Raw genomic sequence first — 22,371 nt, 5'->3', positions numbered from 1 at the left:
TTCAACATGCTAGTGGAACTTTCTTTTGCTGTGATTGCCAATTATCTCATATAGATAAAAATCTAATTTTACATCAATTTCTAATTTTTTATTGGATAATCACCCAGTAGGATAAGAGCCTCTTTTCCTAAAGAACTTTTGACTTGAAATATCATTGTCAATATAAACACAGCAAGAAAAGTTTTATCATTGCTTCAAAAAAGAAAAAGAATGTAAGGTGTATATTGTTCAGGAAAGATAGTAGCTAAAATGACAGTACATATTGTATATCATACCATTTATATACCAGTTATAAGCTAACTCCTTTTATAAGCTATTTACTTTTAAATTAATGGTAATATTAAGAAGTGTTCTTTCACTCCCTGCATTGCCTACAGAGTCAGTTTTGTTGCCCATTCCCCTTAATGGTCTCTTGTTCTGATAACTGTGTAATGTGATTACTGTAAGTTTCCTCTCAAGGCAACTTCCGCAATTTCACTGAGATCGCGCCGCCGTGTATGCCATCCCACCGGTGATTTACATTTTCGCCCTAACACTGTTCCATTTACAATGTAAAACTACATTAAAGAGACTATTGGTAAAAGTCCTACCTGGATGTCCATGTCTATACAAATTAGCAAATCAAAACAGGGAGTGTCACCTAACCTGCTGCTGATTAACACATGCAAACAGGTAATGTCAGCTAAAGAACACCTGAGAATTGCATGCCGATGTCTTTACCATGTACACTGGCACCTCTGGAAATACAAGTACATTGTGCTGGCATGCTCCAATAAGATGTATAAACAAATCAGAAAGAACCCTTTCATTACAAGCAGGGATTCCAACCCAAGAGAGACCAGGCGTTTAACATTTGAACTTGTACATTATGTCATAGTAATGAGCACAGCGTATTTCTTGTTACTTAATCTTTCTGGAGGATAAGGGAACCTCTCACCCTAAGACAGTGATCCCCAACCAGTGGATCGGGAGCAACATGTTGCTCACCAACCCCTTTGATGTTGCTCCCAGTGGCCTCAAAGCAGGTGCTTCTTTTTGAATTCCTGGCTTGGAGGCAAGTTTTGATTGCATAAAAACCATGTGAACCACCAAACAGAGCCTCCTGTAGGCTGCCAGTCCACATAGGAGCTACCAAATAGCAAATCATAGCCCATGCACAGGATACAAAATTATAGACCATGAGGAGGGAGGGGGCATGACAGGAGTCCAGTAACCTCTAGGAAGTGCAGAATGGAAAGTGTCAATATATGATTGACATCTGAGATTTTTAAACACCTTAATAACAGATATGGATAATATAAAATTGATTTCATGTTTAATTTGCAAAAAAAAATAATTGTACAGCTTTTCATGTGACAGGTCCCCTTTAAGTGTATTAACACAAGGCCTTCCAGAGACTTTTTTCAGAGTTTTATGGACTTGCAATGCTCATGGGCTGAAAGGTCACTGTTTCTTTGTGGTTAAGTGCCATATAGAGCTGGATACAGCTGCTAGGGTTTGTTCTAAGGTTTCAGCATCTAGTAGAAAAAAGTCAAAAGCAACTTGACTTTCTTAATTTTCTTCAAAATGTTTGCTCATCCAAGTGGCTTCTTCAGTTAGGTTTCATGTAATGAGTCACTGAAGGCATTATTCTTTATATTTAGCAAAGTGGTCATATAGCTATATAGCCTGTGTTCTTTTCTAACCCCACTTTTGGGGTGGACAGTTACCTCAGGTTATCACTATATACATTTCATTCTTCAAAAACCCTTGTTTTCCTCTGATACATGTGTATGTTTGTATAACTCAGTCCTCAGTACAAAAGATTTTAATATCAGAGCTACATAAAATCCTTTCTCTGTGACATGTCAGGGCATATGCTGTTCTCTTAACTAATACGTGTTATCTTCATTTCCTAGAACAACTGAGAAACAGAGCCTTCAAAGTACAAATATTAATTAATGCATAAATAGTGGAGGGAGTAGTAAAGGGAGAGAGGTGTTCATTTTCTCTTTAAGCGACCAACTACTCTTTATTTTAAATGTTAAAAGAATACTGTCATGGGATTTTTTTTTTTTTTTCAAAACCCATCAGTTAATACAGCTTCTCCAGCAGAATCCTGCATTGAAATCGGCTTTTCAAAAACACAGATTTTTTATATTTAATGTTGAAATTTCTCATGGGGCGAGCCATGATTTTCATTTCCCAGTGTGCCACAACCATGTGACCTGTGCTCTGATTAACTTCAGTCACACTTTACTGCTGTGCTGCAAGTTGGAGTGATATCACCCCTCCCTTCCCCTCCAGCAGATAATCAGCAGAACAATGAACAAAAGAAATGCAGCGAAAATCTTTTGACCATGCCCATTTTTGTGACCATGCGTGTTATTACCGTTTTGCTAAAAAGGTGAAATTGCCCTTTAAGCTGTAAGTCTCAGTTCCCCCATGAGAATTAAGTATCTAAGTACAGGTGTAGCTTGTTAAAATTTCTGGGCTCTCTGCCAAAAGCTACCCATTTAATTTGAGAATCATTGTATCTAAGTGCAGGTATAGCTTGTTAAGATTTTTGGGCTCTCTGCCAAAAGCTACTTTTTAATTAAGTTTGAGAAACATTGTATATTTTTTAGCGTTTAGTGCAAGAGATCAAAGGCAAATGAGGGACTTTTTAGTAAGAACCCGGGACTGCGGGCTGAGCTGTTAAAAAAGGGACTGTCCAGCCAAAATTGTGACAGTTGGGAGGTATGCAAGGGGAAGTTGGTAAGACAGCAGCTCCCAGTAGATAGAATAGCACTCAGTAGAAAGAAATCCAAGTCCGACTTGCAAATCCTCCAGTTACATGGGAGTAGGAGAAACAATCTGAAAGCAGTTCTACTGTGTAGCACTGGCTCCTTCTTAAAGCTGAGAATCAGACACAATGCACTAAGATGGCTGCCTACACACCAATGTTACAACTAAAAAAAATACATTTGTTGGTTCAAGAATAAAATTTGAAATGGAAGAGTGAATTATTTGCTATGTAAACCGTGTAATTTAGTAAAAAAGTACAGAAATGACCGTATCCCTTTAAAGGAAAATTATACCCCCAAACAATGTAGGTCTCTATAAAAATATATTGTATAAACAAGCTCATATGTAAAACCCTGAATCTAAATCTAAATAAACCATTTTCATAAAAATATACTTTTTTAGTAGAATGTGCGATTGGGTACTCCTAAATAGAAAATTGCCATTTTAAGAATTAAGGGCCACCTCCTGGGATCATAGGATTCACAGTGAACACAAACAAGCCAAGGCACACATACATACTACATCAGCCAATTAATGGACAGAGTTCTTTTGCTTCCACCCTTTTTCCTCTTTTTCCTGTTACAGTTAGAGCTGCATTATTTCTGGTCATGTGATTTCTGAGGGAGCACGCAGCCCATCACTAAATGATGGATTAAGGGAAAGGACGTAAAAGGGCAGTATTTACTTATATATATATATATATATATATATATTCCAGTTTGGCAAGATTCTTTAATAGGTCACTTAACATAATATAAACTATTTGTTGGTTAAGTATTCATTCTGGGGTTTTCCTTTAATATTTGTAAATGCTGATAGGACAAAAGCGCACATTAAATAGAGTAACTTTGTACATGACAGCAGGGCCAGAATGGGATAGGCAGAAGAGGCAACTGCCTCTGGTAGGACCAATTATGGTGAAATACAAGGTAACATATTTATCTGCAGAGAAGTGCAAGTTGGGGCACTAGGAGAGCACCCCTAGTGTCAAGTTGTAGGGCAAGCACTGCATTACAGTGTGTTCTGGGGCTGATGCATGAACATGGGTCCTAAATTGCACTAGTGCAGTTACAATTAGCAACCAATGAGTTTAAAATTAGCTTTCTAGATATTTCTAGACTATTCACAGCTAATTCCTGACTGCTTACAATTGGCATCTGCACTTGTGAAATTTATCATCTTTAGTAGTAAACAAGTCCTTCTTTGTAGAAGCAGTAATATTTGTGTTGGGCAACAAGTGGCAGAATTGTGACAACTATTTTATTGCTGACATAAATATGTTTCCATTTTTTGTAACATGAGAATTTAGAACAAGGCTATAGACTTGAATCTGTAAGCTTGTGTATAATTGTTTTAAAGTTTACATAATATAATTTAAAATTGCAAAGTCTGCCCATATCTAGAAGCCCTGCAAATAGGACTTACTAGTCCCTGTTAGAATCCAAAGATTGGCATATATGCATCACTAGACCTGGTGCAACTTTTATCTTGTAGTACACCACTGTTAAAATCCCTGCTTTAAACATATGATCTTAGTGCCATCTATGAATGTACAACTTAGTCATTATTATGAATACGGTATATTTGCTGGAATATCCAGTTTTTTCTTTTTTCCTGAATGGTATATTTCTTTTCTGATACAATCTCTGCACCTTTTTTGGCTTGTTTGTGCTGCAAACAGTGAACTAGAAGCAACCTATGTGGGATCCTGAGTCTATTACCACAGTATCACTGTGTGAGTTAATGGAGTTACTGGTGCATGTATGGTGAGTTGACGAGGAGACAGATATCAGCAAAAGCCTTAGATATTAGTAGTTTTGTCAACCACCCAGTGTGAAAAACATTGATACCTGAACATCGGCAATAGGTTAATGCTGAATCCTCAGATAGGGGTACAATTCTATTGTTCCTACCTGCATATATGATGATTCAGTTCTTAACATAAGTGGATAAACCAGTGATTGCAGGAAAGATTGTTATTGTAATGTGTATGGCCACCTTTAGTGTTCAGTGCCAAAGACTGGCATTGTAATTTATGTATATCTTCTTTTGATACATTTGTTGTGCATGCTAGTAATGTATGGCCAATAAACCCAGATTAGGTGTTTTAATCCAAGATCTGTGTCAGATGATGGACCTATAATCCCTGATCAGCATATAGAATGAGGTTTAGGATGGGTCTGTCACACCAGAGCAGTGTGTTGCAGGGTGAGAAGTAACCTGATCCGTAATTTAATGGGATACAGCTTGGCCTATTTAATGGGCTTAGTGTATCTGTAGCCCTAGAGTACATCTTATCACTGTGCACCCTGTCTCAGGGATAACAACTAGGACAATAATGACAATATGTTTCTCAGGGTGCATGTTCTTCTTGGAGACCAGTGAATGCAAATACTGCTTAATTAGGGTCCAGAGTTTTGTAATCCAGCCAAACAAGTATTGGGTGTTTTCATATGATAAAAACTAAGATACTGGCCCTTGTGTAAACTTTCATTAAGTGTTGCAGTGATAAGGAGGAAGGAAACAAAAAAGGTTACATCTGTTTCTCTCAATTAAAAACTATGAACATATAAGTGTAACTGATGAAAATGTGTTTTAACAACACAAATATGTAAAGGCTTATTTACCAATGCAACTGCAACAGGAGCCTTGGGTGCAAAATTAGAGGGGGTGTAGATTTGTTAAAATGTCTGCACCCTAATTTCTAAAATTGCAAATTTATTTTTTCCATCCTAGCCCACTCAATTAAATCTTGCTCCATGTATAGTAAAACTATGTTCTGCTTAATTTTTTTTAGCATGATCCCTTCCAATACAGCATGCACATCTGAGCAAGTATCAGGTAAAAGATTAACCTGAGTGTGCTGGGACAGATTCAGTAAGGGATATGTGAAAGTGTGTGTTGGGTGGGTTGAGGGAAGTGAGAGGTTAGGGGGGCACTCCGTGCCTAGGTCCAGCTGTGGTGTTTACAGGACATTTTTCCTGAAAAAAAATTATAAATGCACAGGACATGTTATGCTGTTTAATTCCTGGTTAGTTTTGTTCTAGAGGTTTGAGATCTGTTATCCAGAATGCTCTGGTCTGTAATTTAGATCTCAATATCTTAAGTCTACTAAAAATGTATTTAAACATGAATTAAATCAGATAGGATTGTTGTGCCTCCAATAAGGATTGATAATATTTTAGTTGGAATAAAGCACAAGTTTTTTTTGTTTTATTGATACAGAGAAAAAGGGAATCATTTTTAAAAATGTAAATTATTTCATTAAAATGGAATCTATGGGAGATGGCCTTCCCATTATTTGGAGGTTTCTGGATAACATACCTGTATACCATAGGTATGTCTATCCTTAGTTCCTCCAGCTTTTGTTGAACTGCAACCACCGAATTTCTCTGACAACTGAATAGCTCTGTCAGTGCCATTCCAGCAGCATACTCAGTGCTGCAGCCAAAGGAGAAGGACTGTATCAGTTAAGCACTTGTTAGTAAGAACCTGGTGATATTGCAAATTGTATTGTTTTGTATCAAAAGGACAAACTTGTAACATGTACTTATACAGACGATGAGACCATCCTGTTGAAGCTGTTGCCCAAGTAATCCTCATATGGCAAACTGGAGACAGCTTCAACAGCAGTTGGCATTATGAGAGTGGTAGAAAGCAGCCAAGCAATTAAAGAACTTTAGTGCTTGGCTACTACATACATCAACCTTTTTAATAGAATAATGTTCTTCATTCTACCCCAAGACAACTGTGCTAAAACTAAATATCTGCATTTATAAAAGAATATGTTTTTAGTAATACTGTTTTTTTTTGTACTTACAAATCCATATTTATTGCTATTGTTCAGATATCCCTTTCATTCTTGTATTTTCTGTAATGAAATATAGAACAATGGTGTTTTGAAAAGGTTAATTGATGCAGCCTGTTGCAGGTTCATTGTCAGTGACCTGTATCTGTAGTTCACCTGTCTCACTGAGCCTGCAGTTGACGTGATAACTAGCCCAGCCATGTGGAACCTCATTTCAATCTGTAGAAACCGCTGCCTAGAAACCTGAGCAGAGTAATGAGCTGATTGCAGGTTCTGTCTATATAAAATGTTTTCCTGTTGATGGATCCTGGTCTTGCCTTAAAGTACAGTGTACTTCCATGCATACAGATGAAAATTCTAAAGCATTACACAATTGCACCTTTTGTAACCTTACACAGAGCCCTTGCATCTGTAACCATTCCTGTTTTATATGTGCAATACATGTGCAATGTTTTTTCACTTTACCCATAAAGTTGGAAGCTTTCAGTCAGGACTCCTCATTTCTTATGTATGCATATAATAAGCTATCAAAATCTCTGTTTAGTTATCTAATACTGTGGGATCTAATGACATCATAACCAGTTACAAAGAAACCTTTTCTTGATATACGGCACAGATAAAAGATGTAAAAATCTAGTCATTTCCAAATGCCCCTGCTGATCCAATAGTGTGTGACTGCTGAAGGAACAAGATAATATTTGTGTGTAGTCTGGTTACATAAAGTTACTATAGTATGATGCAAAGTAAATCTTTGGTGTTAGTCTTTTCTAGCATTGTGGTATTAAAGGTACAGAGAATGTTTTCAATGGATAAGTGCCTCAATAAATATCCAAGTTATTTTTAGTCCTGCCAGCTGCTTCCAGCTCACAGGGACCAGTTTACGGATGAGCTGGAGGATTAGCTGTGACTCAAAGCCCATACATCATATTAAATGAAAGATGGAGCTCTGATAGGGACATGCTGCAGTCACACTCAATGGAACTGACGTCAAAGCCCCTTATCAGACACAATGTAATCAGCTGTTACCGATAGAGCCATAAAGCTTCTGTCACTAAACACATCTCTTCCATTTCTGAGACAGCTGCAGTAAGGGTCTAGTTTATAACTGTATTGTTATTTTTATATTGCTTTAACATCCTGACTTCAGGAGAAATTTCAGTTATAAAATATGCACCACCAACTATTGCGCAAATGGACAAAAGCTGCACATCCCTTCCCATCGTCAGCAATGGAAGTGCCATGAATAGTCATAATTGTTGCCCTGGCACACCATTTAGTTTTATTACAAAGAGGGTGTACTATGCTGTTCCTGCAACAGTAAAGGCTGTTATGTAAGCAAACATTATTTAAATTAACGTCTTCATAGTCAAGCCTATTGCTTCATCAGCACTATATCCATGAGGGGTGGGTGGATGAAGGCACACAGGTGTCCCCTTTTCCACACCTAACTTGCACATAATTTAGTGTGCTGGCAGGCACAAGGTGTAAAGGAGCCCTGTATTTACCACTTGCCCCCATGTCAGGGCTGCCTTGTGTCCACTGGTGCTGGGACCTGCACCTTGTACTGGAACAAGGTGTGAAACATGGGTTTGAACTAGCACAGTGCTGTCCAACTTATTACATTTGACTGGCAGATTAATTTTCATACAGCATGTTAAAGGGCCAGATTATATTAAAATCACAATGTCATAAAATTAAGTCTGTAAAGCCCTAGTGCAAACTGGGGGCCATAAAACTTTTTTGGAGGTTCATATAAAATTATTTGGATGGCCACATCCGGCCCCCAGGCCTTTAATTGGACAGCCCTGGTCTAGCACTTGCATCCAGGACATTAATAAGTGAGGCGCCATCTGGTACTTGCCTTTCCTAGGGATGCCTGATGCCCGGTAATAGTGAATTGGTGATGATGATCTCCTTTTTCCCCTGCTACACTCCAAAAACTTACAGGCTGGATAATTGATGTTCTGTGAATGTGGTTATTAAAATTAGATTGAAAGCTGGGGTAGGGCAAATTTGAATAATGAACAGTTTCTGTAAAGCATTGCATACCTTTGTTACTACTGTATAAATTAAGGATAAGAGGTAGTTCACCTTTGAATTTTTTTTTAATGTAAACGATGATGTTTTAATACAATTTGCAAATTTATTTATTTTTTTCATTTTTTTTGGTAGTTATTTTGTGTTTTTCAGCAATTTGGAATTTCAGCAGTTATCAGATTGCCTTGGTCTAACTTACCCTAGCAACCAGGCAGTGGTTTGAATGAGAACATGGGAGATGAATAAGAGAAGGCCTGAAAGCAATTAAAGTAATACAAAGTAACAATAGCAATGAAATATCCTCAGTTAATCATTTTGGTTCCTCATTTGAAAGCTGGAAAGAGGTAGAAAATGAATAAAAAAATAACATAAAAAATGAAGACCAGTTCAAAAGGCAAAAAAAATTGGGAAAAAACATAAAAATTTGGGAAAAACCCTTAAAACCAAGGGAGTTTCAATGGACCCCAAATATCTTACATAACAGTGGCCCTGTCTTCATTGCTTCATTTATTAGTAATTTTTTACTTCCATCTTCCCTTTTTTATGTTATTTCTCCATTCCTTCTCTCGTATCCTGCTGTTTACCTGCTTGTTTCGTACATTAGTATTTTGTGAATTCCCTGCTGGGTTCTCCTACTTTCCCTCCCAAGGGTGCTGTCATTTTGTAGCTATTTCTATCTGGAAAATTACCGATGCAGGTAGTATTTGCAGTGATTCTTTCATTAGTTTGACAAGATCATAGGAGACATTTATTGAAATTTCTAAGGTTCATCTGCGGGACATTTGTTTAGTGGAAAATATATAGATTATGTAGTCTGGTTCTGTTACTCTCTGGTCACTGGAATAACTAGAAGTTACTGGGCTTTTTTAGGACCTGTTTACTTTGGGAATAAGTCATGTTTCATAAATATGTATATATATATATATATATATATATATATATATATATATATATATATATATATATATATAGCTGTGTATCAGTCATTGCTCATATATAGGAGCAACAATGGCTCTGGCTCTAGTCTACAAGATACTATATATCATGAGCTGGATAAATGAGAACCTTCATAGGCATGTTATACAAGTACTAAGATAATTATAGGTTTAGAATTTTAGAACATATGATATTGTGTATATGTTTATGTTACAACAAGTCATGAGTATATTTTTAAGGGGTTTATTGCTAAGCTGTCCATTGCAGCTGATGGAAAGTGACCCTTGGTGATCCCAACCACTTTTTATCTACTGTCCAGTATTAAAGATCAAAACTGCTTGTGCACCATAGACCTAAATATCCACAGGACAATAATTCTGATAGGTAGATGCTATTTTCAAAAGATTACTCTACACAGGAAAAATTAACGTTCAAGAGGGACAGGACAGCAGAATTTGGTTAACAGCCTTTAGAGCACTGAACAACCCATAGCAAAGGTACTGGTGAAGGAACACTCTCTGCTGCAATAAAATAAGAGCATTGGTAATTGAGCCTTTGGCTATCCAAATGTAGGCATCCCAGGCAACTGATTGGATAAAATTAGGAGCCATCACAAAGAGAATATTTCTCTACCCTAATGATATGCTCATACACCTTCATAAAGAGTTAAATAAGTTTGAGTCTCTCAATTTCTCACCAATTGTTCAGTCACAAGTCATTAACATAAATATATGGGAAGATCTCCCTTACATGGTATTTCTCATAAATTTCCTCTATGCTCTCCAGAACTCTCTGGCCTCTCCCTGTGCACAGTGGATCAAATGGATTGCTAATATTGTTCTCAAAGGTGGCCTATTTTTTTTATCTCTATCTCTTGGCAAGCCAACTGATATATGTGCACTTGTGGTTAACCCCATGGCCTTACAACCCTGCCACCATACTAAAGGCCACAGTGGTGGGCTCTCTGATAGCTCTAGCTAACCTTCCCTGTAAAGTATCTTTTCTCACTATGACAACTGTAATAAGCAGTTTTCAAAAATCTTTAAAAAATGTGCAGTGAACACCTCTAATCAGGTCACCCTAAATACTGAAAACAGCTGCTGGGAAGCTTCAGGAATAAAGACACTGTAAGACATTGTTATAAATGGGGACTTCAAGCAATTATGACCTCAAGGGAGGAGTTCCATCTCCCCACTGCTGTGCTTTGCCACTATATACAACTTAAATATGCTCCTTATACTCAATTCCCTACAAGGCCATAGCTCCAGCCTGACCTGGTTTTATGCTATATTGTGGCAAACTACCACCAGCCCCCTGCTCAAAGTACAGGGTTAAGTGGCAGAGAGATACACCAGACATGGAGGAGGAAATGGTGCAGGACACCCTAGAATAAGTTCCTATAATATACATGTCAGAGACAGCTTTATTCAGATTAAATTCTTAAACAGGACCAACCTGATGCCCTATAGGCTTTCAAAGTTGTTTCCATAAACCCCTGATGTATCACCTAAATGTAACATTGACGTGGGCCCCTTTTAAATATTTTTTGGAGAGTGCTCTGTAATTCTACTGTTCTGGGTTGCTATCCTGACATTAACAATGTGCAATGGTTTCCCAACATTAGTCTACCAGGTTATGCCTTTTAGGTGTAGCAGATGACCTTGGTTTCTCATCCTACAAGAAATTATAGGGTTGATTCACTAAAGTGTGATAAGCGTTATTGCATGCTTTTTTGTTGCCGCAAAAAAATGCACGATTCGCTAAAGCAGTGCGGTCCAACTGGCAGCCCACGGGCCCCCTCTGTGTGGCCCCCCACCTGTCTGGCTGCTTTGATGGCTTACCTTTGTGTAAGCTTTAAATGGTATCAGTACTGGCCCCCTGCATGGTTAACACCTCAGATTTAGGCTGTAAACCCCCTGTATTGTTTAAAAATGTAATCCACTGTGTTGTTGACACCTTTTAATCCCTGCATTTTTCCCCCCTGCAGTTTTTCCTCCCTGCAGTGTTCACACCTCAGGCTCAGGCTGTAATCACCAACATTGTTCCCCTGTTCACACCAGACTGTAGGAGCAGTAGAAACCCACAAATAAACCCTGCACACTATAAAAAGAACATATACTTTGGTGGTACTGCAATTAAAACGTTTTTTAATATACAGTATAGTTATTGTGCAGACTGTAGGAGCATTGCATCACTGTAAGCTGCCTGTGTGTGTCATACTCTGCCTGCCCTATGCTGCCTGTATGTGCCATACACACAGGCAGCATAGGACAGGCAGAGTATGGCACACACAGGCAGTGCAGGGCAGGCAGAGTATGGCACACACAGGCAGCATAGGGCAGGCAGAGTAAAGCACACACACAGGCAGCATAGGGCAGGCAGAGTATGGCACACACAGGCAGGGTAGGGAAGGCAGAGTATGGCAGGTTTTTGCCACCGTTAATATGGCTATGGTCATGCGATAACATGGGTGTGGTTTCAAGTGGGTGTGGTTTTAAAAATGGGAGTGGTCACAACTAGCTTCCATTATCGGCCCTCCATCATGGAGGCCGGAAAAATTCCGGCCCTCGGTACCACAGAAGTTGGACAGCACTGCGCTAAAGTATTATCGCATGCGTTAAGTCTCATATCGCATGTGCTAAATAACGCATGATCGCAAGGCGTTAATTTTACCGCATTGCGTTAATTGACGTGCAGAAATAATACTAACGCATGATTCACAAACACATAGACGTGCTAAATATCGCATTAGTTTGTGCAAAAATGAATACCTACTTGGGGCAGGTGGTAATTATAGAAACAATACAAAAACACTTTAGTGCTTCATCTGATTAAATAATTAAAACATAACTTTTATTTAATCTTAAAGTTAAAAAGTAAATTTCATATAGTGAATAAATAATTTCATAGGTTACAGAAGATATATTTACACGTTCATTAGTCTTTGTTAGTTGTCCTGATAATCAATGATAGGTTCATATTAATCATTGTGCATGATCAGTTATCTAATAAATTCATCGCAAGGAAAATATTCAAGGGGGTGAAAATCACTGAGGTAGAAGTTCATTATAGTATTGGGCACTGTCAGGAAGCAGTTAAAAAACACTTGAAAGGAGAAGGAAAGTTACAACCACTGGGGCCAAGTGATTGTAATCACTTACCTGAAATCTCGGGGTATATGCACATGCTCAGTAGGGTGAAAACATGATCTGGGACCGGGGGTTTCAGGTAAGCGATTACAATCACTTGTGGTGCACCCCCCAGTGATTTAGCCTTTCCTTCTCCTTCAAATGCATACTTCCAGAGTCATTAATGATTGGACATTATATTCTATTGTGATAGAAAATTAAATATTTTGAATGCCAAACAATAATCCTCTGCAAGAACCCAACACAGTTTTGTTCTGACACTATTGCTGTTATATTTATTGGTGGTCTTCAAAAGTATCTACTTAGACCAGATTGTTTTAGCCTAATTAGAGTGAGTGTGCTTGTGATTAATGCATTTATGCTAAAGCAGGTACATGACAAAAATTGGATTAGCACTGAGGCCTGGATTAATGCCTGCTGTATACCTTAATTTTTAATGTGGCCAGATAATCAGTTTTAGATTGTAAAAAGATAATAGAAGATACAAAACAAGTATACTCCCTATTTGAATTGTTTGTAAGTTAATTTCAGTGTCACATTCATGCTAAGATTTATAAAGATGAGGTTATTTATCTCCTGCTTACCCTGTGACTAACTCCATCCTATAGGTATGTGAAAAAATTGGTAATATTTTTTAGTCAGTAGATATACTGCTGCTTTTGCCCATAGCAGATGACCATCATTGATTATGTTATGCTATTTTTGGCGAGCCAGTGACTCAGCCACTGGCCTTAAGCTACAAGGTTGATTAATCATTTCTGATGCACTGATTTCTATGCTGCCATGTAATGTAAATTTGAATGAGCTACTATCTTCATCTTATTATCTGTCTTGTATCTTGAGTCCATGTGCTGTGAATTAAAATAAAAGAATATAGGAAAGTACTGGGAGCATATTTGGATACAGGTCTTCACTGCTAAAGGAAAGTTGCTAACTGGTTGGTATTTTATTGGCTTGGCCAGTAAAAATTGACAATATTATATATAATGCAAAACAATAAAAAAGTACGAAGGTTGCTATTTTTTTCCAGAGAAGGTAGTAATCATCTTTAAAGGCTATGGTGGTTTGGAATAGTACAGAAGGCCACAACATATGGCATTATATGTCTAGACTAATTATTTATTAAGCTTTAGTATTCCTTTAAGCTGGGCAGAGTTACTTAGGGGATAATGTAAATAGATCCTTGTACTTCTACATGCTGTGTGCCTCAATAAATTCTTTGACAAGCCTACCACAATGTACTCTACATGTTGCTGCAGAGGAACAGGATTCCAGGAGCACACCCTGCACTAGGAAAACATTTTTTGGTAGTGCGACTCCATCACATATGGCCATGTTTTGGGGTTTTTTTATGCTTTCACTTGTGCGACAATAGGAGAAATTCATGTTTTTGTTCATATTTGTTTTAAAAGGCTGTTTTAATAAATCACTTGGCATGTGTTGTTTTAGAGAAAATGAATTTAGTCGTGGTTTCAAAAACCTCTAAAACCACGAAAATGAGAACTTTTATAAATGTGTTGTAAGGTGCAGAAAGGGTCCATTTTTAACCTTTTTGAACCTTTGTGTTTTGTTTTATACTTTATTCCCTAGAACTGAGCCAATCTGTATTAATGACAACAGATTTTTGTTTATGTGAAGCAGGATTGAAAATTTGGCAGTGCATTATGTTGGGCAGTGCACATGGCATGTTCAGAAAAGTAGTAGGTCAGAAGAGCCCCAGCGTCTGTTCACCTTCTGTTGTTCCAGTCCTTTGGGCTGTCAAGCAGAATGGCCATAACAAAAGATGGCCATGCCATGTATGGCCCCTTGTATGCTATGTATCTGTGTGGCCTGTGAGCCGACACCATATGGCACTGGCCCATGCCGCCTTTACTAGCTAATTCAAGCATGAAAGTAACCAATGAAATCTTGTGGGCAAACAGTTGAAATAATGGTAAACTGACCAGTAGAGAAAAGGGCTACAGTGTCTTGATCCTGTTGCTAAGGGAGCGGATAGACCATATTCAGGAAATTATCATTAATCTACAGTGCTTCTAGATAGATAACCTCTCCTCATAATTTAACAGTTTTCAGTTTGCTACTGCCTGCTCTGTCTGGTGTTTTGCACTCTACCTGTTCATAAAAAGTATAGGCAGGGGCGGGCCAAGCCGACCGGGCGCCCTAGGCAACCCGGTCGGCCAACAACGCCCACCCCCCCGAACGGCGCATGCGCGCCAAAGCACAGGAGGCGGTGCAGGGGGGGGCGGGCCGATTAGATCGGCCATTGCCTCCGCCGCTAATGACAAGCGGCGGAGGCAATGACAAAGTAGCACTAGGGGTAGGCAGGAGAGGCTCCTGCCTGGCGCCCCTCAATCATTGCGCCCTAGGCAGCTGCCTCTTCTGCCTACCCCTAGTTACGGCCCTGAGTATAGGATTTATAGCCTTGCTATTATCTGTTCTGTGTGCCCCAGTAAAAAGTCACTAGTTGTGCTGTGGAGTCTGCAGCTTGTTCTGCAAGGTTATATATTTAAACTTCCACAGTAGAAAATAATTTTATTCTAATGACATGTGAAAGTTTTTGAAAGAGGCTGTAACCTTCAGATGAAGAAAACTGTATTCTAAGACAGTTAATTGCTCTGCATAATCACTGGATATGTATGAATCACTCTTCTAGCAAATGTTCCAGGCCATTAGCAAAAAGACTTGTTATCACAGAATGGCCTGACCCCCCAAACAATTTCCAGAGACCTTTTACACATCTGAAAAGACAGATCTGCTCTTATGAAACATGCTTTTAAGCTGTTATGTTGGGGAGTTCAAAAGGATATAATTAAATCCTTTTCTATATCCTCTGCAAAGCCATTTGATTTCTGAGGTTGAGGTTTAATAATTAGGGTCTATGTGCACGCCCATTTGGTTGTTTCACATAACTCAGTACGGCAGGATTAAATGTCTCTTGGTCTCATCAGAATGTTACCTGTAGGAGTTGATTGCCTGGTCAATGTGACACCCCAGGACACAGAGAAATGGGCCACTTAACATCATTCCTTTCAATGTTATCATTTCAGATATTTAACTCCTGCTAATGTACATCTATCTTCATTTAATTAACATGAAAATGATCTTCAGCATTTTACTTGTTCACCTGGCCCAGAACTGTATGTGGTAATGTGATCATTTTTGTCTCCTAAAATTTAATCTGGCTCAATATGCAGAAGCCAGGTAAGAGTGCTGTTTTAGGTTCCTTGGGTTTTCCATTAACCTATTTGATTTTTTTAGCCAATAATGCCAGTTTTAGAGCTAAAAATGGAGCCAAACGTTTTATCAAAACAAAAAAATGTTACCTGTGTGTTACAGTGTTTGCATTTAGTTCATTAGTATTTCTTATTCCTTTTTTGTGCAGGATACAGCCGGACAGGAGAGGTACCGGACCATCACAACTGCATATTACAGAGGGGCAATGGGCTTTATTTTGATGTATGATATTACCAGCGAAAGTTCCTATAATGCTGTACAGGACTGGTATGTTGGCAATTTTCATTTACTTTTTCATACACAAAGCTTTGCACTTAATTTACTAAAGCTATCCATTAGAATCAAACGTAGACTAGTCTTTGATTTTGTCAGAAAAGAGAAACCTCATATTATAATATTGCTGGAGACCCACTTGGAAGGTAAAAAAAATCTTAGCACTAAAAAAACCCTGGATAAGCAATTCATATCACTTCACATACTCCACATAAGCTAGAGGAGTATCTATATTGATCACCAGATCATGCCCATTTAGCCTAACCACAATTACCGCGGATAAATGGGGCAGGTATGTAATTCTGCATGGACTATTATATGGACGCCAATATACAATTGCTGGCATATATGTCCCACCCCCAGACTGCTACACGAAATAATGGGGAAAATTACCAAACTACCCCCAGCGCCATTGCTGGTGATAGGTGACTTTAATGCAATTAGGGATCCAGAGCTAGACCGTTTAAAAGCTTCTGGAACCCCCAATATAAACTTCTCCAACTGGGTCTCCACATACGGTTTGATTGATATATGGCCCACACGACAAAAAATAATACAGCTGCTACTCCCCGGGACATAACAGCCTGTCCAGAATTGATCTAGCTCTCGGAACCCCAGACCTAGACAAACTGGTAACTAATGTCGATATCCTAACCAGAGGTATATTAGATCATTCCCCCATAACGGTCTCTATTAAGGTAACCACAGACCCAAGCGATAGAACCTGGAGGCTAAGTCCTTACTGGGCTACTCAGGGCCGCCATCAGGGGGGTACAGGGGGGACAGTCATCCCGGGCCCGGACGTTTCTAACTTTAAAGGGGGCCCGGCCGTGCTAGAGTTTTCTTAGCTCGGGCCCCCTTTAATAGAGTCCGGGCCCTGTCACTACTGGCGTCTGCCGCTATGTCCCTCTGCTTTCTGCTCCATCTGCGCTTAAATAAGGTTGCGCCCCGTGCGTAGTGACGTCACAACTAGAAAATTTAGTTGTGAGGGGCCCCGTGATTTCTGATGGCGGCCCTGGGGCTACTCACCCAGACCTGGTTGAACATATTCGAAATAATATAACCTCATACTACGAGATCAACCAAGGTTCTTCCACCCCTGATGTAGCGTGGGATGCTCTAAAAGCCTATATAAGAGGGGAATACATTAGTAACATAAAAGCCCTAACCATCTCACTGAGCCTTGATATATCCTCACTTACCCAAAGAGTTAATGAGCTGGAAACTATGTACGTTAACGCACCAACATTGCAAAACAGACAGGACTGACTCAGTGCCCAAAATGCCCTCACACTAGAACAAGTAGAGGCAACCAAAAAACACATACTCCACCAAAAAGTTAATATATTTGAACAAGGTGACAAAAATGGCAAACTACTCTCCTTCTTAGCAAGAGATGAGCTTGCACAGTCCACTATTTCTGTAATCAAAAACCCATCAGGGGGAAGTACAACTGACTTGGAAGAGGTGAATGGGGCCTTTAGAAACTTCTATGCGGATCTATACAACACAAAAATACAGAAGGGGGAACAAGAAATAGATACCTATCTCCATAACACAGATATCCCCACATTTGAACCACAAGAATCCCAAAGACTGGGAACTGATATAACTGTTCAAGAGGTCAAAGATGCCATCTCCTCCTTTCCTATAGGCAAAACCCCAGGCCTTGATGGGATACCCATCGAGTAGTATAGAACATACAAAGACCAACTTGCCCCTTATCTAACCAACCTATTCAATGCCACTCTGGCGGGTGCTCCTCTCCCACAATCCATGAGTACAACACTAATAGTACTCATACTAAAACCGGGTAAAGACCCAACAGAATGTGCTTCGTATAGACCCATCTCCCTAATCAATTCAGATGCAAAGATTTTAGCCAAAATTCTGGCCTCTCGACTAGCCCCTATACTATACAAAGTAATCAAACCAGACTGGCTTTATGCCGGGAAAGTCTACAGACATAAACATCAGAAGGCTATACACCAATCTATCTGTTACACAGGAAAATGTAGGAAACAGAAGAGTGGCCTCACTCGACAATGAAAAGGCCTTTGACTCGGTTGAATGGCCTTACCTTTGGGGCACAATGCAACATATATTCAATGGGTAAAGGCACTCTATGCACAGGCCCGGATTTGTGGAGAGGCCACAAAGGCCCGGGCCTAGGGCGGCATGCCGCCCCGCCGCCAGAAATTTTTTTCAATTTGGCTCCCATACGGAGCAGTCGGGACCTCTCCCCACTGCACCGTATGGGAGTTTAAAGGAGCGTTCGCGCATGCGCACTGGGGAGAGGCCGCGTTCGCGCATGCGCAGAGGGGGACACCTACAGGGGCGGCCTCGGGGCGCCTCAGAAAGAAATCCGGCCCTGTCTATGCACATCCGCTAGCCAGGGTTAGAACAAATTTCAAGGTCTCACAGCCCTTCTCAATAAAAAGGGGCACCCTCTAGGGCTGCCCACTCTCCCCCCTCCTCTTTGCCCTCGCAATGGAACCCTTGGCATGCCGAGTAAGATCAGATAGTGAAGTAGAGGGGTTAAGAATAGAGATGTAGCGAACTGTTCGCCGGCGAACTAATTCGCGCGAACATCGGGTGTCCTTTTGCCGATGTTCGCCACTTTGGGTTCGCCGCGTTTTTTTTTTGGCGCCGCGTTTTTTCGCCTTGGTTTTTCCACTGCGTTTTATCGCCTATGCATATACATAGGAATAGCTTGCGGTTTTTTTTTGGCGTTATTTTTTTGCGTTTTTTTTGGCTTTTTTTTTTTTTTGCGTTATTTTTTTGCGTTTTTTTTTTTTGGCATTTTTTTTTGGCTTTTTTTTTACAAAGTATTTTTCAGAGAAATTTTTGCTTGATCCCCCTCCTGCATGCCACTGTCCAGGTCGTGGCACCCTTTAAACAACTTTAAAATCAGTTTTCTGGCCAGAAATGGCTTTTCTAGGTTTTAAAGTTCGCCTTCCCATTGAAGTCTATGGGGTTCGCAAAGTTCGCGAATATTCGCGAGTTTTGGCGAAAGTCCGCGAACGGGTTCGCGAACATTTTTGGCGATGTTCGCTACATCCCTAGTTAAGAATAAAAGACAATACAGAAGTAATCTCCATGTATGCCGATGATACTCTTTTATACCTAGCAAATCCAGACAAATCACTCAAAGCGAAGCTCATAAATATCAATACACACACAGCCTATTCAGGCCTCAAGATAAACTGGGGTAAATCTATACTGTTCGCCGTTGACCCCAGGCCCCCAGATGCACCCACCCAAACCCAGGTTACATAGAGACCTTAAAAGATTTGCGGACTTAAATCTGGCCCCAGTCCTCAAACTCACCGAATCCAAAATTAAGGCATGGGCACCTCTACCTCTTTCACTCTATGGCAGAATAAATCTCTTTAAAATGATATTACTTCCAAAATTGACATACATCTTCAGGCAATCCCCCATAGTGATCAAAAAGAAAGTGTTCAAAACCCTCCGCAGTCTAGAAATAACACTACTGTGGAACAACACACAACCAAGGATTACCCTAGCCACTCTCCAGCTCCCAGTAAGGCAAGGGGGATTGGCTGCACCAAATTTATTTTTGTATTTTCTGGCAGTGCAACTAGTTGCAGCATGGAGATGGGCCTCCCCCTCCACACAAAAAGAGCTTAAAAACCTGTTATACAGAGGGACCAAATATACAAAGAGAGCCACACCAGTAATGTCCACAACGGTGAGAGTATGGAAAATGGCACTTAACCTCTTTCCTAGCCCCCCCCCCCCCTTCACTGCTCTAAATTCTCCCCCATTTGGCACAATCCAAAACTCAAACACTTCAGCACTGTCCCGGACCCACAGGCCTGGGCCATGCATGGTATCAAATACATTGATGATATTTATACAGAGGGGAAACTTATGCAATTTCAAAACCTTAAAGATAGATTTTCTTACTACCCAATAAAATGCTGTTCAGATATTTACAGCTAAGGCATGCAGCCAGCTATCAATTCCAATCACAAACGATAAATACCACCCCCAGGAGATTGGAAGAATATGCTCACACACCTGAACTTCGAAAACCATTATCACTATTTTACAGTTTGCTAATTCAAGCTGGACCATCTCCAGCCACCAAAGCCCTCACTAAATGGCAAAAAGACATACCCACATTAGATGTTGAAATGTGGGAAGATATTCTAGACTCCTGCTTTGAGGGCATGGTATGTAACAGAGACAAGCTACTCCAGCTAAAATACCTGCATAGAACTTATCTCACCCCACAAAGGCTGCATGCAATGAACCCGAACATCTCACAAACTTGCCCGAAATGCCCTGCCCCAGAGGCAGATTACTTCCATATGGTCTGGTCATGCCCGGCGATTCAGGACTTCTGGAGGCAAGTAAAAATAGAACATCACTCATAGTACCCCTAAACCCCATAACAATACTCCGGAATCAAGTGGAAGAAACAACCCCCAGAAGGGCACAGCACACTCTTCTCTCAATTCTACTAATGTATGCCAAGAAAGCTATAGCCCTTCACTGGAAATCAGACTCACAATTCCATTTTGGACGAACATAATCTCCAAGGCAGCCCCTTTGTACAAACTAACATACATGAGAAGGAATTGCCTTGACAAATTCCAAAAAGTCTGGGGAGACTGGCTAGATGCAGAAAAAGATGAGTAGAGACTCTACAGGAACCTAGTACCCTACCACTCACATGTGCACCGGTATGCAAGGTACCCCCCCTCTTTCCTACAGCCACATATATAAAAGCCTTAACAATCGCATATGTTACCCCCCCTATACCCCACTAGGAAACCCAATGCCCCTCAATACAGGAGCAACAGAAATAATTACACTGGAAACATGGTTTATTGCAGAATGTCATGTTTATTGTTTTTTAAAGTTCTGTATTAAAATAACTACGAGAAATCTGTACAATACGAAAGACTCATCAATCCATATGTCTGTATACTGAATGCATTTTTCTCAATAAACAGCATTGTTAAAAAAGCTATCCATTAGAGACCCTGAATGTTCCAACACTTACATAGACTAGGGGGCTGATTTACTAAGACACGAATTCGAATTGGAAAAATTCCGATTGGAAAACGAACATTTTGCGTCTTTTTCGTATTTTTTTGCGATTTTTTTCGGCGCCTTTACGACTTTTCGGAAATTGTCGCGACTTTTTCATTACCAATACGATTTTCGCGAAAAAACGCGAGTTTTTCGTAGACATTGCGATTCGCTCGTATCTTGTCGCAACTTTTTCGTATTGAGCGCTCGTAAGCGGCGGGCGAAACTTTCAGACTTAGCATGATTTTGGAAGCCTCCCATAGGACTCAATGGCACCCTGCAGCTCCAACCTGGCCCAAGAAAAGTCACCATACTGAAGCTTGAATGAATCCGAACGCTACGAAAAAATCGCAACATTTTGCGCAACTTTCGGAATGGCTATGAAAAAGGCGCGACTTTTCGCGCAAGTTTTAACGCTACGAAAAAATCGCCATATTTTACGCAACATTCGGATGGCAACGAAAAAGTCGTGATAATTTTCCGAAAAAATCGCCAAATACCGATCATTACGAAAAAAACGCAATCGGACGCATTCGGCCAGTTCGTGAGTAAGTAAATGGGCCCCTATGTGTAAAGCAAATAAAGGGGCAAATGTTTAGAGTTAAAGGAGCAGTATACCCCCTCATAGCTCCCAACAGTCCCTCTTTTGACAGCTCAACCTGCAGTCCCAGATTCTTTGAAAAGTCCCTCATTTCCCTTTGATCTCCTGCACTGAAAGTTAAAAAAGATACAAATTTAATCAAAAAGTAGCTTTTGGTAGAGAGCCCAGAAAGTTAAACAAGCTTCACCTGCATTTAGATACAAATGTTTCTCTAACTTGATTAAAAATTAGCTTTTGGCAGAAAGCCCAGCAATCCTAACAAGCTTCATGTGCGCTTAGAAACATAGTTTCTCACATTTAATTAAATAAGTGGGCAGAGAGCCCAGAAAGTTAACAAGCCACACCTGCACTGAGATACAATTTACAATTGTAACTAATAAGCTAAACAGGTCTCTTGGGGAAACTGAAACTTGCAGTTTAAAGGGCAATTTCATCTTTTTTAACAAAACTGTAATAACACATAAAACAAGACCCCAAAACCCCCAAAAATGTGTTAAAAC

General features: G+C 39.8%; 1 protein-coding gene across 2 annotated transcripts in view; it reads left to right on the top strand.

The window, feature by feature from the left end:
* rab3b (RAB3B, member RAS oncogene family) overlaps positions 1–22,371 on the top strand; it is a 51,404-nt gene that overhangs the window by 13,463 nt on the left and 15,570 nt on the right. For both annotated transcript variants that reach the window (NM_001100276.1, XM_031899726.1), the window contains 1 exon segment: positions 16,079–16,197. In NM_001100276.1, the coding sequence (NP_001093746.1) occupies positions 16,079–16,197 (119 nt within the window).

Source organism: Xenopus tropicalis, chromosome 4 (assembly GCF_000004195.4).
Source record: "Xenopus tropicalis strain Nigerian chromosome 4, UCB_Xtro_10.0, whole genome shotgun sequence".
NCBI lineage: Eukaryota > Metazoa > Chordata > Amphibia > Anura > Pipidae > Xenopus > Xenopus tropicalis.
Note: the sequence above shows the minus strand (reverse complement) of the source record. Positions and strands in the feature narration are given on the sequence as shown.